Below are 16,302 nucleotides of genomic sequence, written 5' to 3'. Positions count from 1 at the left end.
AGTGAAGCCCACTGGGTAACTTTAGTATATGTGTTGCCGAAGCGAGCGCTGGGTAACTTTAGGCCAGTGGGTAACTTTAGGTCCACTGGGTAACTTTAGGCCAGTCGCTGCCTCTCATCCTAACCTACCTCACAGGGTTGTTACGAGGATAACAAGGAGAGAGAGAGAGAAGTGTAGAGAAAAGATGGGATGTGAACGTAAGAGTAGAGAATAAATGAATAAGTATTACTGCAGCTAGGGACATGGGTGGCGCTGTGGGTTAAACCACAGAGCCTAGGACTTGCCGATCAGAAGGTCGGCAGTTCGAATCCCTGTGACGGGGTGAGCTCCCGTTGTTCGGTCCCTGCTCCTGCCAACCTAGCAGTTCGAAAGCATGTCAGAGTGCAAGTAGATAAATAGGTATTGCTCCGGCAGGAAGGTAAACGGCGTTCCTGTGCACTGCTCTGGTTCGCCAGAAGTGGCTTAGTCATGCTGGCCACATGACCCAGAAGCTGTACGCCGGCTCCCTCAGCCAGTAAAGCGAGATGAGCACTGCAACCCCAGAGTCAGTCATGACTGGACCTAATGGTCAGGGGTCCCTTTACCTTTTATTACTGCAGCTGTAAGGGGTAGGGGGAAATTTGGATAAGGAGCATGACACCAGGTTAATCCCCATAATTATGCCTCTGTAGCTGTGCCCCTTCTACGACTATGCAACAGAATTGAAACATTGACCAAGGCAAACATTTTGGTTTCAGTGGCAAATCACCTTCTTATCCTTCCTGCCCCCTCTACCCTCCTTGTTTAACTTTCACTTCAAATAGGAGTTCTGGTGGAGTGAAAAGATTGTACACTATTTTGTGATTATTTTGATTGAACATAATAAAAAGATTTTGGATTTTATTTCCAAAATAAAACTTTCAAATTATTATAATGATGTAATGTATGGGTCATCTTATACTCAAAGGTCTGAAGGAAACATAGATAATAAATACAAACAAATATTATGTACACACAGAGAGACACACTGATCATAGGAGTGATCACATGAAATGTCCTTCCAAGTACACATTTCCCAGCATAAAATGGGGTTGGAGTGTTTTTGTTGGGGTTTCTGTTTTGTTGTTGATGTTGTTATATCTTAATTTTAGATGTTGTGATTTATGTGGAAATTGTTCAGTTTGGTTGTGTATTTGTTGATGTTTTATTTATTGTTTATGACTACTTTTGTTATGTTGCAGTTACGCATTTTTTTATGTTGTAAGCCTATTTGAGCTCAGTTTGAACTCTGTGTTAGCCTAACCTCCCTTGCAGGAGTTGTTCATGTTGTTGTAATGATAAAATAGGGATAGGGAGGGAAACCATGTATGCTCTCTGGAGCTTCGTGGAGGAAAGGTGGGATAATCCATCCATCCATCCATCAATGCAGGTGGTTCCAGATTCCAGGTAGGATTGGTAGGACCCATGTTCTGACTAAGCATAAGGCTATGTTCTTATGTACCATTCCCCTTGACTTTGGGTAGCACTTGCTAATCTGTCTCAGGCAGCAAAATGACTTGGGCTTTCACCTGTTACAAATTACAACAGAACCATGAACCTGAAAATTAAAATACATCTCTAGTCTTCCTAAGTGTGCTTACTTGAAAATCTTTCTCATCAAAACCACAGCTGGAGCAAAGAAATGTTCAGGGTGGGAGTTTCCATCTGAAATACACAGTTATGTCTCTTCTTCCTGAAATCTGATGTTGAAATAGCTGGGGGAGTACGAACATAGTTATCGTGCCTTTGGGATAGATATGTGATGGGAAATACCAGAACAAACCAAGCAGCAAAGCTTCCATTCAGAAAGGGCATTCCTGAATGAAAAGCTTTGCTCGCGGAATGCATTCCTAAGCGCTTCCTCTCAAATCTATTCTGAGACAGGGAGGCAAGAGAAGGCTTCGTGCCTAATGATAAAAGGAGGAGGGTGGACTTGGTCTGAAGGCACCTGGTCTGGTCAAGATCTGGATGGGAGACTGCACATGAACTCTATATATGCTGCTATGGGTTTTTTCCCAAGTTATATGGAAAAGTAAAGATAGCTGTGTTGGCTCATAAGAAACAGGAAACAAACAAACAAACCATGTTAGGGTGATACTTTTATTAGGCCAGTCAAAATGCTATAAAACAATGTGCAAGCTTGCAAGTTCTCCAGAACTCCTACCTTTGTTTACAGTCTAATCTGATGAAGGATTGTGGGAAACGCAAAAGCTTGCAAGCTATTTTGTGACATATTTTGGCCAATTTTCATTGGCCTTATAAAGGTGCTGCCCTCATATGGATGTGAGTTTGTTTGAGTTTGCTGCTCTTAACTCTCCTTCTCCCTGCCGCCCAACCTCTTGTGCATTTCTTTTTTTCATACATAACCTCTTTTTCTTCTCCTTCCCAGCCTCTAACCTTGCTTTCTCTCTTAATCACGACTACTTAAATTCTGTGTGGGGGTCAAGTGTGCTCTGCCTACCCCTAGCTTTTAGCTGCCCTGCCCTCTGTCCTGTCTTGCAGTCCATCAGTCCATCAGCCACCACTGCATTCAGGCATAAGTACTTCTTGTTGTCAAAGGAGTTAAGATTCTGCAGTGAGGTTTGTTTGATTCTGCCTTCCTTGCTCCTTCGATGAAAGTGGAGCGTCACAGTCCAAATAGAAGATTCCAAAGTTGCGGGAGGCTAACAGCCCTGCTCCCAAGATTTTTCAGTATGCTTGGAGGGCTATGATAAGATGGAGCACCTGTGGCCTTCCAGATGTTGTTGCGCTCCAACTCCCATCAGCCCCACCAGCTTGGCTAGTGAGCACTTTGTGATGGATGTTGAGAGCTCGGCAAGGTCTGGAGAGTCACACACTCCCCATCCCTGGTTTAGTCCTCCCTCCCAGCTCAGTAATTGCAATGCATCAGTCAAAGTGTGCACAAAGTAGGCTTTCGTAGGATTGTAGAATTGTAGAGTTGGAAGGTAGCATGAGAGTCATCTAGTCCAACCCTCTGCAATGCAGGAATCCTTTGCTCAATGTGGGCTTCAAACCCACGACCATGAGACTATGTGTCTCGTCCTGTACTGACTGTGCTATCCCAAGCTCTGGTTGATGTCTTTATCTGAACGAGGTGCCGTTTAAGCCCCAGCCTCTCTCACTTTCCTGTTGTTCATTACAGGGCTCATTTCATGATTTTCTTCTTGAGAAAATGTATTCTCCATGCACATAATGAATTTTCTCCACCTGGCAAGGACAATGTGCTCATTGTGTCGCTGCCTCACTTTTGATTGCACTATAAATCAATAGTGTTATCTGCAACTCAGAAAGATTGTAGCACAACCAAACGAGCAGCAAATTATCTTGAGTAACCTTCCAATAAAGTCACACGAGTGAATAAAAGCCCATTCTGACCATTGTCAGCTTGCTGTAAATACACCTTGGGGAGTAAAGTACAGGTCCCCTTGAACGGAGAAATCAGATAAATGTTTGGAGGTGATGCCAAATGGAGCCATTTGTCTTTCAAGGAGCATGTTGAGATGATACAGATTGGGGCAACAGTTTACGGAAGCTGCCATTTGGAAAGCACCACTATTATGCTGACTGATGTGCGGCTGGTGCAGTTGGATAAACTGGCTTGTTTCAGATTGTTCACCTTGAGCAACTGCAGATTGTTACACCTGTGCAACCTTTTAAGGCTTTGATTAATGCTATGCAAACCATAACTTTTAGCACTAGTTACAGTTGCAGCTTGTTCTCTTTTGCTTGCCAAAGGTCAGCTCCTTTGAACCTGTGAGGTGGAAGCACTGAGTGGCTCAGAGGTGGAGCTAGCGATGTTACATACATGCCTGTTCAGCCACTTCCAGTTGCAGGACATGCACCTTTACGATACAATAATCTTTATTGTCATTGTCCCATACAGAACAACGAAATTGAAAATCTACATCAGATTTACACACATTACAGGTGCGCTACTCCAGTGGGTGCTCCCAGGAGCTGGTCATCTGGTCACAGGTGACGGGAACTTACCCATAGGCACCTAGGGCTTCTCTAATCTCCAGTAACTCAACCACTGAGGGAGATCATTTGCATATTCCAGCCAATGTATGTTTTGTATGCAAAAAGGAGGCACGAGCAATAGAACTTTCCAGTTTCCAGTGTTGCATAGGACAACAGCTTGGAGATCTGTTCAGTGTCTCATTGTTCCATCTAACAATATGGAAAGTGAAGAGGCTACATCCGGTGGCCTAGGCTGGTTAAACATGCTACACCTATAAAATCAACACTATTTCCAAATATTTAAACTACACCAGTTAAGTCTCTTAATGTTCCATTGTCATTATGGGTTCTGAGTAGCGTTTTGTATCCATGCAAATGGTGTAGGAATGAAGTCCCTTGTGAGGAACCTTCAGAGGAGTGTGTTTGTCACATGCTGGTGTTGGATGAGGCAGGGGGCAAAAGTAGACAGAGGAATGGATGTAGTTCTTAATTTCTAGCGTAGGCTACATTCCGGTCACTAAAGTCCAAGTGATCAACATTTCACATCTGCACCCCTCTCCTTCCACCTTTCGTCCATTAAACAAGAGGGGATGTGCTGGAACATTTTATTGCAGGTCCCACCTGTTGTAACCTAATAAGAAGTCTTGACAGCTTGGAAGTAACAAATTGCTTCTTCTTCTTTTGCATTGCTTCCACCTTGAAGCTGGATAACTGAAACAATAAAAGCTTTCAGGGGAGCATTTCTGAAGGGTGAGATTATTTCTTGATATTGACAGAGTCAGGCCTTGACCCTCGGGGTGAAAAAACACAGGTGGAATGGGGAGAGCTGCTGTTTTGTGATAAACCACACAGCTCTCTTTGTTTTCCAGTGAGTGTGTGCCAGCTCAGCAATTCCTTCTACACTGAGCTGGAGTTTTAAGGTGTTTGAAGCACACCTCATTCACTTTGGCCAATAATGGACGTTTTCACCTTTGGTTGGAGATGATGTGCACGACTGGTTTTTCACAATTTGGCCTGTCTTGGGTAGGATGCAATAGATTAAATTAGAAGTTTTTTAAACCTCTGCTCAGAACTTTTGCTTCAATATGGGGAGTGGGTGATGCTAAAGCAGAGTTAACCTGTACCCCTTCACATCTCAGAAGTGGAGAGAAATTAATGAGGGAGAGTATGAAACTCAGGAGCTACCAGCTACTATTTTTTAAGTACATTGACATAACCCCCTTCCACTAATTTCCTCCTCTGGCAATTAGAATCATGTGAAGAGGAAGGAGGAGCAGTACTTGCTGGGTCCCTCCCTTGCCATCCCATTTTCTGTGGCCCCCACCCCCCTGCTGCCTATTCACTGGAGCCGAAGGACTGAAGAAAGATGCCTGTTCTGTGCGAATAGGCCACACTTCCACCTTATATTTAAATCACTATTGTACCACTTTAAGAGTAATGGGGCTGTAGTTTAAGGATGTTGAAAGCTGTTAGGAGACCTCATATTCCCCTCACAGAGATCCAAATTCCTAGAGGGAGGGAGGACTGTTTGTTAATCCAAATTGTAGATCTCTGAGGGTAATTGGCAGGGTGTACTGTATCTCTAATACCGCTCAACATCCTTTACAAACTACAGTTCCCAGGATGCTTTATGGGAAACCATGGCAGTTAAAGTGGTACAAGAGTGCTTTAAATATATAGGGTGCAGATGTGACCATAGACTTCCTGCATGATTTAGAATCTTGAACATTCTGTGAAATGTAGGTCTAACAACTCTCAGGACCATAACCAACCAAGGTTCCCAGGATGCCCTGGGGGAAGCATGATCATTCCGGGGTCTAAATCATACAGGGGACCTACAAAAAGAGCCAGGCTTCCTATCTCAGACCTTTAGGCCCAGCATATGGACAGAGCCATCAGGGGATGTGTTCTTGCTCTCTCCATGCTATTTCCAATGCTTCAAGAGAAATGACTGAAGGGAGCTGCTATGTTGCTGATGCAATGTAAGAACAGTGGAGCAGCCCCTGCTCTCTGCAGCTAGTCACTTTCCTCCGCTTGAGTTTTGCTTCCACCCTCGAAAAGCTGTGTGTGGTTCATAGCCTGTCCTATATCACGTACATGACATTACTGGCCTTGAGTGTGTTGGATGATGCTGTCTCAAATTCAACAGCCAGTCCAGGCATCTTCTGCAAATAGGGCTACATCCAATGCTGAAGTTCCACTGGCACAAAAGACACCTGTGTGTGCTGGAGCTCCTCTTCCTCTCTTGTCCTCTTCAACTTCCCACATTCCTTCAAAGTCAACTCTGGAGAGTTAGGGAGCTGGAGGGAGAGGAAACAGAAGTCCCATTACACAAGTGGAATTCTGTTCATTGTTGGATGCAACTGACAAAACTGAAGGGGCACCATTTTGTTCTTTGCCTCAAGCAGCACAATACTCTATTCAGGGCACCCAACTATATGACAGTTTGTCATGCTATTGATTGGCAGTTGTGTACTAAACTGAGAGGGCAAAAGCCCAACACAGTAGAGGCCTTGATTTTTTACTTTTAACGTACCTTTCTCTCCTCTCTTCTTTCTTTCTTTCTTTCTTTCTTTCTTTCTTTCTTTCTTTCTTCAGGCTCATAGCACAACACCTACCCATAACAACCACATGTCCTGCACAAGATAGGTTAGGTTTTCTGGTTGTATGCACCACTTCCATGAAGTGATTTACATGAAGTTTGAAAGCAAAGAATAAGAATTCATAGGGGTCATCCACATTACCAGACACACACATACACACACCCCGGTGCTTTAAAGCACCATCTCCATGTGTGGTTTTGGAGAGGGTTTTTGCCCTGGTGCTTTCCCAGCGAAAACCCACTCTTTGCCTCTGAATTGGAACAAATGACAATTCACCATTTGCTAACAAAACAGATTGCCGTTTTCTCAGATTAAGGATTTTTCCCAGCGAAAACCCACTCTTTGCCTCTGAATTGGAACAAATGACAATTCACCATTTGCTAACAAAACAGATTGCCGTTTTCTCAGATTAAGGATTTTGTAGGGAAAGCAGCAGGGCAGGGGAAGCACTCAGACACGGTGCTTTAAGGTTCAGACCTGTACCTAGAAATTCAGCACGAAAGGAAACCTGGATGAGGCCATAGTCAGGGGGAAAACATCCAGTCATTTGTGTTCTCCAAATGCCCAGGAAACAAAAAACAACTTTGCAGTGGTGACTGGTGCTCATTGGAACTGGTAGGATGGGAAGCTGACAGTGGGTTGAGCTAGAGCCAAAGCTAGCTAATTCAAGTTTCATCCCCATTCTCCTCCCTGAGGAGTTCTACAGTGACAGTACCTAGAACAAGGAGGAGGAAGTTGACAGGCCGTTCCACCCCACCCTACCCCTGGGCTTGCTGTTGATGGGGCAATGCTCTATTTTGCCTATTGGAACAGCCTCCAATTGCATCTTTGCTTGGCACTGAAACAATGACAAAGTTGGCACCAGGTGGGCCTCCGCAGGGAGTGCATTCCATACATAGAAAAGACCCTGCTACAGAAAAGACCCCTTTTCTTCTGGACTTCCCTTCTTACCATATACATAGGGTCTGGGTAGCTTATATAGGGATTGTAACAAATAAGGACGTATTTGCCAATATGTGGTAAGAAGGTAATGGAATTAATAAATATTGGGGAGAGGGAGGAAAAATAATGGTATTGTAAGAATGGTAGCAAATGCGACCTACAGATGTAGTACCTTATTTGAGTGCTTCTAAGGCATGAGAAGTAGCAGCCCAGGAGAGATACATCCCATATTCTAATTAAAGCACTAAGGGACTTGGCTCATGGTTGCTAAAACTGATGAAAGTGCTAGCCAGTTCCCACAACTGATTCGTGGCTAAGGAGGATGTAGGACTTTATGTTCATGAACAAAACTACCAGTTGTAAATAACATGGGAGAGGTGAATTTGAATGATTAATAACTTTCAAAAGAAACCAAACACTTACTCTGTTTTCCATTGGAATCAGAACAAAACTGATTAAATGATTTCTGTGGATATATTAAGCATGAATTGATTTTGCTGCAGTGTCATATATTGATATTATTAATATTTTTTTTAAAAAAATAAAAACACACAGTGCCCAGGACCAGTCAAGTTGAGTCAGAAAACCTGAGTCAGAAAATCTGAAAAGTGCCTTTTCCTGGCAATGAAAATGCAATAATAATGCTTTGCTACCTTTTCATTATTCCCAGAATCACCCGCTGCACCCTACCTAATGGTAGGGCTGGCCTTACATATGTAGGGGAACACTGTTGTTGTCGTTATATAATAAATTAGTAATTATTATCATTTTACTCCTGCAAGTGCCATAAAGTTTCAGAATCTGTTTCTGCATCAGTTTTTGCTCAGTCCCTGCTGGGAACAACTTGATGTTTCAGGGCAGAATGGATTGTACTATGTTTTCAAGTAATTCCATTGTTTCACCATTCGTACTGCTATACACTCATGGCAAGCCAAGCTGTCAAGTCACACAAGGACATGGGAGGTAAAATAGGAGCTACTTAGCAGCATGCAGGATCAAAATGTATCTCAGCATGGCAGGCAAGATTAAAAATGTCTTTTCTTTTGAAAACCAATTATTTATTAACTGCTAGAATGGGCTTTAGAACAAAGTGGTATGTATTGGTTTAGAGGTCTGTTTAAAGAGAGATGTTAGGTTGGCCACTGGACTGAACATCTTATATAGCTGCTCTGTATCTACTTTTATAGAAATATTTATATGCCACTTAATTAAAATAACCTCCTTAAGGTTATTCTTAATGTATTCTTAAAAAAAGCAATTGCAAATGAACTTCAAAATGTTAGATATATTAAAATTATCAAAATATAGATCAGATCAACAGTTTTAAAAACAAATGCGATATACAAAACATTGTTATAGGTTGGAGGGCTGTCCTAAACAAAACAGTTTTTGACAGGTGTCAAAAGCAGGTACTCATGTGGTGCCTGCTTAATTGTTGTTGTTTAGTCGTTCAGTCGTGTCCGACTCTTCGTGACCCCCTGAACCAGAGCACGCCAGGCACTCCTGTCTTCCACTGCCTCCCGCAGTTTGGTCAGACCCATGTTGGTAGCTTTGAGAACACTGTCCAACCATCTCGTCCTCTGTTGCCCCCTTCTTCTTATGCCCTCCATCTTTCCCAACATCAGGGTCTTTTCCAGGGAGTCTTCTCTTCTCATGAGGTGGCCAAAGTATTGGAGCCTCAGCTTCAGGATCTGTCCTTCCAGTGAGCACTCAGGGCTGATTTCCTTAAGAATGGAGAGGTTTGATCTTCTTGCAGTCCATGGGACTCTCAAGAGTCTCCTCCAGCACCATAATACAAAAGCATCAATTCTTCGGCGATCAGCCTTCTTTATGGTCAGCTCTCACTTCCATACATCACTACTGGGAAAACCATGGCTTTAACTATACGGCCTGCTTAATATCAATAGGCAAAGAGTTCCAATGTTGGTGCGGGCTGAGAGTGCATCCAGCTTAAAGTGCATCCGGACTGCAGGTTCCAGACCTCTCTGCCTGCTGTCTTTACTAATATGGAAGGAAATGGGACAAAGCAAGTACCTTGGTGGAGCAGATGCCTCCTTTACCCAAGCAGGAATGACTCTGCTGCTCCCACTGTGACTGCTAGACAGAAATACAGTTGTATTTATGACATTGGCCTGGTGATTTTGCCCTGCAGATGCTATTAAGTCAACAGCATGCGAACAGGAGATTGCAATGAAAACTTTTATGGCTTCTTTTTTTCTTCTTTTTTTCTGAGGCCTCTGGAGGCTCAGAAGCATGTAGAACAAATATAGCACAGGAAATGCACAAAGTGTACAAAAGCCTCATCTTTATGGCTGAATGCACGATATGTACACCATACTGGCAAACAGCTTCAGACTCTGTTTACTTTTGCCAGCTGGATACTGTGAGTTTAGCAGCACTGAAAAGAAGGGTCCAAAAGACTGGCTTCCTGAAACCCCAGCATTTTTTGGTCTGATGAGTTTTCTCAGAATTATGTATAGTAGGATCTTTTTTAGCACACATAGTTCAGACCTTTAATGGAGCCGGTTGCTATCTAAATAAATAAATAGTGACAATTTAAAATAATATTGTAAAGTATTGCAACTTGTTACAATTTTTAACTTAAACTGAGAGCTCTGTATTTGATGAAAGTTACCCAGAAGTAATTCCCCTTTCGTCCAATGGCGCTTAGTCCTGGAAAAGTATGTTAACATGCTGTCCTCAGAAATAAGCCCATAGAATCAGGGATGAGTAAGAAATGTAAAGGTGAGTCTCCTTCATTTGCAGTTTCCCAAACAGCCATTGAAATTTTCATTACCTTTTTTTTCTTGCAATTTTCATTGCAAGTTTTCTCCAGCCAAGTAACGTTTACCAAAAAAATGCATGCACTAGGGTGAAGTGTGCATTAAAAAGCACATGTCAGTGGATGTAACATACAAATGTGAATTATATCAAGGGAAATTGCTTTGCAAAATCCCACACGAATATGTGTGTTTTAGGATAAATTGTCATTTATCCGAAAGTGTGGAGAAGTATGAATTTTGAATTGTGATTGTGCTTCAGCAGTTTGCATATTGTTTTGGAAAGTGTGAATTGGGTATGTTCGCCTTCAGATGTGAACTGAACTGAATTTCTCTCTCTCCCCCAACCCATCCTGAACTGCAGTACAACAAGGAGTCTTGCAGCAGCTTGCAAATTGACATATGCTAGCATTGTGTCATAATCACCTTGTTATCCTTTTGACTACAAGGCTCTTCTTGGTAATCCTCATAGTGAGCAGATGCCCTTTCCTCCTTCTTACAGTTAAGTTTGATCTGGCTGAAGCCAATGGGTCTTTTCTCTACAAAAACAAAACATTAAGGCAGTTTGTGTTGCCTGCCTACTCACTTGGTTTCTCTATGCAACTAAACTTAGGCTAAGATTATATCTCATTCTCAGGCTGCTGCAACAGAGAGATTGTTTACAGTTAAACACACACAGTGTTGCTTGCTCGAGGCTCATGTGCTCAGGAGTAAGTAAACATCCTTGATGTTCACATGCGATCACTGCATTTATCTAAAAAGGCATCTCAATGAGGGTTTTTTTATTATTATTCCTCTCTTCTCAGGAGCAACTGAACCAAACTGACAGACTTCTTGGTTGAAGGAAGCAGATGCTTAATTCTCTCCTGCATCCAACAGCTGCCCTGTCTTCTCATTTGGGTGCCTGGGAAAGCTGACTCATTTACACTTCCACCTGCACGTGGACAGAGTGAAAGGAGGAGAAATTCACTGGGGGCTGCAGTTGTTTTGGTTGACACAGGCATGCCGTATAGAGGACCAGAGCCTGGAAGAACAGATCTGTGCTTTGAAACGGTAGCCTGGATCCTGCAGGGGGTTCTTCCCCAAGGTATGCCAGAGTAAAGTGCTCCCTGTACATTCTGACTCAATACATAAAAACTGTATCCCTTCAGGCTCTCTGTTCTGGTTTTTCATGAGCCCCTCACCACTGTAGCTACTGCCTCCAAAGTGCCAATGCTTTGATTGCCCAGAGAACACCAAGGGAAAGATGCTGGATCTCAGCTTTCTCACAGAAGAGGAGTATGGGAAGCTGATGAAGGTGCTGCAGAGGGATGCCGAGTTGAAGAAAAGGGATGGAGATCGTATCAGGTAAGAAGTCAGGGCTGTAGCAAAGTATTTACAAATTCTGAGAGGTTAAGTTTCCTGTAGTGATGATGATGTTGATGCAAGGGTCACCAGCATGGTGCACACAGACACAGTGGCACCCTTAATATTTGCCCCTGGCATCCAAGAAGCCTCTGACTCCTCCCACTCACTTCCCCCTTGCTCATGAGTTGGTAAGGGTGGTTGCCTTCCCTGCGCCTTGAAAAGTACTGCTCAAGTGATGCTCTTTCTCAATTTCCTCTTTTATTTCCATGTGCTTTATTGAGCTCACATTCCACTGGATTTGGCTTTAACCCAGATTCCCTGGAAAGATAAAGTGTGTGTGTGTGTGTGTGTGTGTGTACATGCTTTCTTCTGTCTAGGTGGGGATCTGATCTGGGAGAAATGGGAGAGAAGTGACCAAAGCAGGTGGCACCTACAGTACCTGCTCAAAAATCTGTATGTGCCCCAAAACCTGAAGTTCAGTTGTTCTCCCTGTGACAGCAGGTTTGCTTTTTGAAATGTGAATGAATCAGCATACGGCGCTGCGAGAAAAAGGACAAATTCCCATATTCATGCTTGAGAAGCTGTCCATTTTTCTAAAAGAAACACCCCAAACTACTACTTTTATGCTTCCATCCTTTCCAAAGAGCTTGGGGCAGTGTATGTGTCTCCTACTTTTATTATCACAACAATCCTATGAGGTAGGCGTAGCTAGCTGCTTGGGAGCCTACAGGGCAGGGCAAGCTGAGGCAGAGCACACAGTGCAGAACCTCCCCAGAGTCTGCAAGCCCCACGTTGCCGTTTCAGGCAGCGCGGAGCCTGCAGGTGCCCAAGCCGCCGCGTCACTCCCCAGGAGAGATGTGTGGCTCGGGCGCGTTGCAGGCCAGGCCCTGTGGTCACCATACTCAGTGATGACACTCGGGGTGGCCCGCACCCCCCTCCCTACGCCACCAGGTAGGGGGAGGCTTAGAGAGAGGGGGCTAGGATTACTCAGCTTGAGTAGGAATTTTAATTCAGGACACCCCAGCCCTAGACCCCTTATTGTTGTTAGTATCTGTCTGTCTGTCTCAAAAGACAATGGAGTGCGCCTCCGGAGGTGAAGTCAAACCACTGTGTTAGCAGCATTGCAGTGACCTCCCCAGGGCACAAGCCCAGGCAGGGTATTTGGAGGTTCTGGGCTGCCGAGACAACAAGACCCCCAACCTGGTCTTGCTGATGTGGTCCAAAGGAAAGCAGAGCAATATGTTCGGCACCAGCTTGGTGTACATGGTAGTATCCAACCAGCTTAGGGACTCTAGTCTGGATTTGTGTAGGGTTTTCTTCTCCCAAAGATATCCTGCAAAGCGTTGGAGGGGCAGATATTTCCTTCTCCTAGATGAGCTACCTCCCAGGTTGACGAGCCCCATCTGCCCCTCAACCCATTATGCCCCACTACATAATAGTTTGACCCAAGGCTTTCTTAAGCTGGAACTCAGTTCTGGCACCTCTCAGGGCAATTGCCATTATAAGAGAACAAGGGAAGTTTTCATGGTGAGTTCCAGCACCTCTTTTCCTAGAAAAATAGCGCTGCTATGACCTAGCCCAAACCACCTTTCAATTACCTGTGTGGTGATGATCTCTGCCCTTATGGCTGCCGCTTCATGAATTCTTGCAAATCAGGGATGGAGCAACTGTGCTCCTCCAGATGTTTGTTGAACCAACTGCCATCAGCATAGTCGGGGGTGATGGGAGTTGTAGTCCAGCAACATCTAGAGAGGCCTGGCAGGGGCTGATGGGAATTGTAGTCCAAAGTTCCTGCAGCGGACCAAGTTGTCAAAGGCTGCTCAGGGGACGGGGGGGGGGGGGTTTACTGTCCCTTCTACGAACGGTGCCTTCCCAACCTATTCGTTTACTTTCAAAAACTGAATGTTTCTTGTTGGCGGGGAAATCTTTATTGGACCTTCTTCCAATAAAGTCTAATATTTGCACACCGGTATAAAAAAGTGAAACACAAAATAGTCGAGCAGAGGAAACACAATAAAAAGTCAACAAAGCAATAAAATCAGAAGAGAAAGTGGGAAGAGAGACAATGAAAACCAACTGACAATGTTGCACGTCCCGAATAAATAAAAATGTTTTTACTTGGCGCCAAAAAACCCCAACAAATTTGGCCCTAGGAGACTCATGCAAAGGATTTTACAGGAACTGTAGTCCTAAATTAGCAGTGAGCTGGGAATTTCTCCAATTTCTTTTCAGCCATTCTCCAATTGGGCCACATCCATGCTATACAATCAAAACTCTATTATACCACTTTAACTGTAATGAATTCCCTCAAAGAATCTTGGGAGCTGTAGTTTGTTAAGAGTCTGCAGGATCAGACCAATGGTTGATCTTGTGCAGCATCCTGTTCTCAAGGAGGCCAGCCAGACGCCTGTGAGAAACCCACAAGCAGAGGTACAATTTCCAGAGTTCTCTGGGAAGAGGGATTGATTGTTAAGCTACTCTGGTGGATTGTAGCTCTGAGCGATCAGAGACATGGTCTGGAATATCCCCCTAAAGGCAAATATCTTCCTATGGCTAAGCTGTTCGTAGTGACTTAGCAAACTCTGTTCTGGCTTAGGAACACAAGTTATAATTCACTGACAGACGTTTTCTTCATGTTGAATGAATGTACATACAAGACGGAGGGGGAGTGGCTTCACAATGGCAAGCTTCACTCCCAACCATCCCCATATATTTTTCGTTTATTTTATTTAGCAAGACCTATATACCACTTGGGACGTGGGTGGCACTGTGGGTTAAACCACAGAGCCTAGGACTTGCCAATCAGAAGGTTGGTGGTTCGAATCCCTGTGACGGGGTGAGCTCCCGTTGCTTGGTCCCTGCTCCTGCCAACCAAGCAGTTCGAAAGGATGTCAAAGTGCAAGTAGATAAATAGGTAGTGCTCCGGCGGGAAGGTAAATGGCGTTTCCATGCACTGCTCTGGTTCGCCAGAAGTGGCTTAGTCATGCTGGCCACATGACCCGGAAGCTGTACGCCGGCTCCCTCGGCCAGTAAAGTGAGATGAATGCCGCAACCCCAGAGTCGTCCGCGACTGGACCTAATGGTCAAAGGGACCTAATGGTCCCTTTACCTTTATATACCACTTAATCAATGGGTATCTCTGAGTGGCATACAAAAAATGGTGTAAAATGTTCATTCAAAATTAATAAAATCAGACTGATATGTTATTAAATTCAGGACTTTGGCTCTGCCAGTAGAAAAATAGAAATAAAATGATTTGTTACTGTTTGTTCCTGGGACAAATTTAGGGTGTTGCTGGTAACATATAAAGCTTGCCAAAGCTTGTGACAGCTTTATTTGAAGAATTTTCTTACCATATATATTTACCCACTCAACCACCTTCAACTGCAAAACTGGCACTTTTACAAGTGTGATATAATATTCTGTGAGAAATACATATTTTAGTGTGGCAGCACAAGCTCTCTGGAACTCCCTGCTTATTGATATTAAGCAGGCAGCTTCTCTGGATTATTTTTGATGCCAGCAAAAAAAAGGTGGGTTTTTTTAGGCAAGACTACCTCGACACATAGGGCTCATCCACACTTCATTTTGCGCCCCTTTTCTAGGCAGACATTCATGGCTGCCAGATCTGTATCCAAGTGGTTTTGTTTTGGATTATTTTGGTCCTGGTGCTTTCCCTGGGGGGGGGGGGGGACAACATGTTTTGCTATAGAATCAGAGCAGTGGCAGTCAGATTTCCCACAGATTGCTGTTTGCTCCAATTCAGCAGTAAAATGCAGGTTTTCTCTGAGTGCCTCTGTGCACTGTGTAAATGCAAGGCTCTGGCACTGATTCTGCTTTTCATTTCTGCTAAGGCGATTGGAAGGCTCACTGAAGGATGAAAAGAAGAAGAAATTTGTGACTGGACAATGGTTCCATGAGGTGAAGGCACAGCGCTTCCAGGAGGCATTAGAAGGCTCAGAGCTACTCCGAGCATCGATTAAAAAGAAAAAGGGTAACTTTGACCGTAAGTACACAGTAGTAAACCAGAGGCACGGTTCAGATGATCCTCTAAACCAGTGTTTCCCAAACTTCAGCTGGTTTTGGACTACAATTCCCATCATCCTTAGCTAAGCAGGACCACTGGTCAGGGATGATGGGAATTGTAGTCCAAAAACAGCAGGAGTCCCCCATTTTGGGAAACCCTGCTCTAAAACATTGTTTGGATGGCAGAAAGACACCACAGCTCGTGTCCTTTCTCCTCCCTTCTCACATGTGTCTTACAGAAACCACCTTCATAATTTCTAATTCTAATTCCTGTTGTTGGAGCACTAACCACTGTTTGTCATCATAGCAATCTGTGGTTAGAAAGCATGCTAGGTATGTTACCTGTAAGTCACCTTGGGTCATTTTGAGAAAAGTGACTAAGAATGTAATAATGGTGACAATACTACTTTTATTATTATTATTACTATTATTATCAACATTATTATTTCTCTATTTATTATTATGGCCAAAGCACCTCAAAACAACATACAAGAAGGTTTAAAACTCAAAGTGATGTTTTGGGCACCTGAAGTTTGCTTCATTTGCAGCTCTAGAAACCCAAACACTTGGATAATGGTTTTGGGGTTTTGCAGGCCCCAAAAGTAGGAAAGAGGATGATGTATGTC

General features: G+C 43.7%; 1 protein-coding gene across 1 annotated transcript in view; it reads left to right on the top strand.

Annotated features, from left to right (window-relative positions):
- LOC310669454 (synaptotagmin-like protein 2) overlaps positions 1-16,302 on the top strand; it is a 57,778-nt gene that overhangs the window by 2,546 nt on the left and 38,930 nt on the right. Inside the window, exons 2-3 of the mRNA XM_083423499.1 lie at positions 11,110-11,650; positions 15,505-15,656. Coding sequence (XP_083279625.1) covers positions 11,550-11,650; positions 15,505-15,656 — 253 coding nt within the window. The 5' untranslated portion in view covers positions 11,110-11,549. The remainder of the gene's footprint in view (positions 1-11,109; positions 11,651-15,504; positions 15,657-16,302) is intronic.

Source organism: Podarcis tiliguerta, assembly GCF_965153285.1.
Source record: "Podarcis tiliguerta genome assembly, chromosome: Z".
Classification (NCBI taxonomy): domain Eukaryota; kingdom Metazoa; phylum Chordata; class Lepidosauria; order Squamata; family Lacertidae; genus Podarcis; species Podarcis tiliguerta.
The sequence above is the reverse complement of the archived record's forward strand: the minus strand, read 5'-3'. Positions and strand labels throughout refer to the sequence as shown.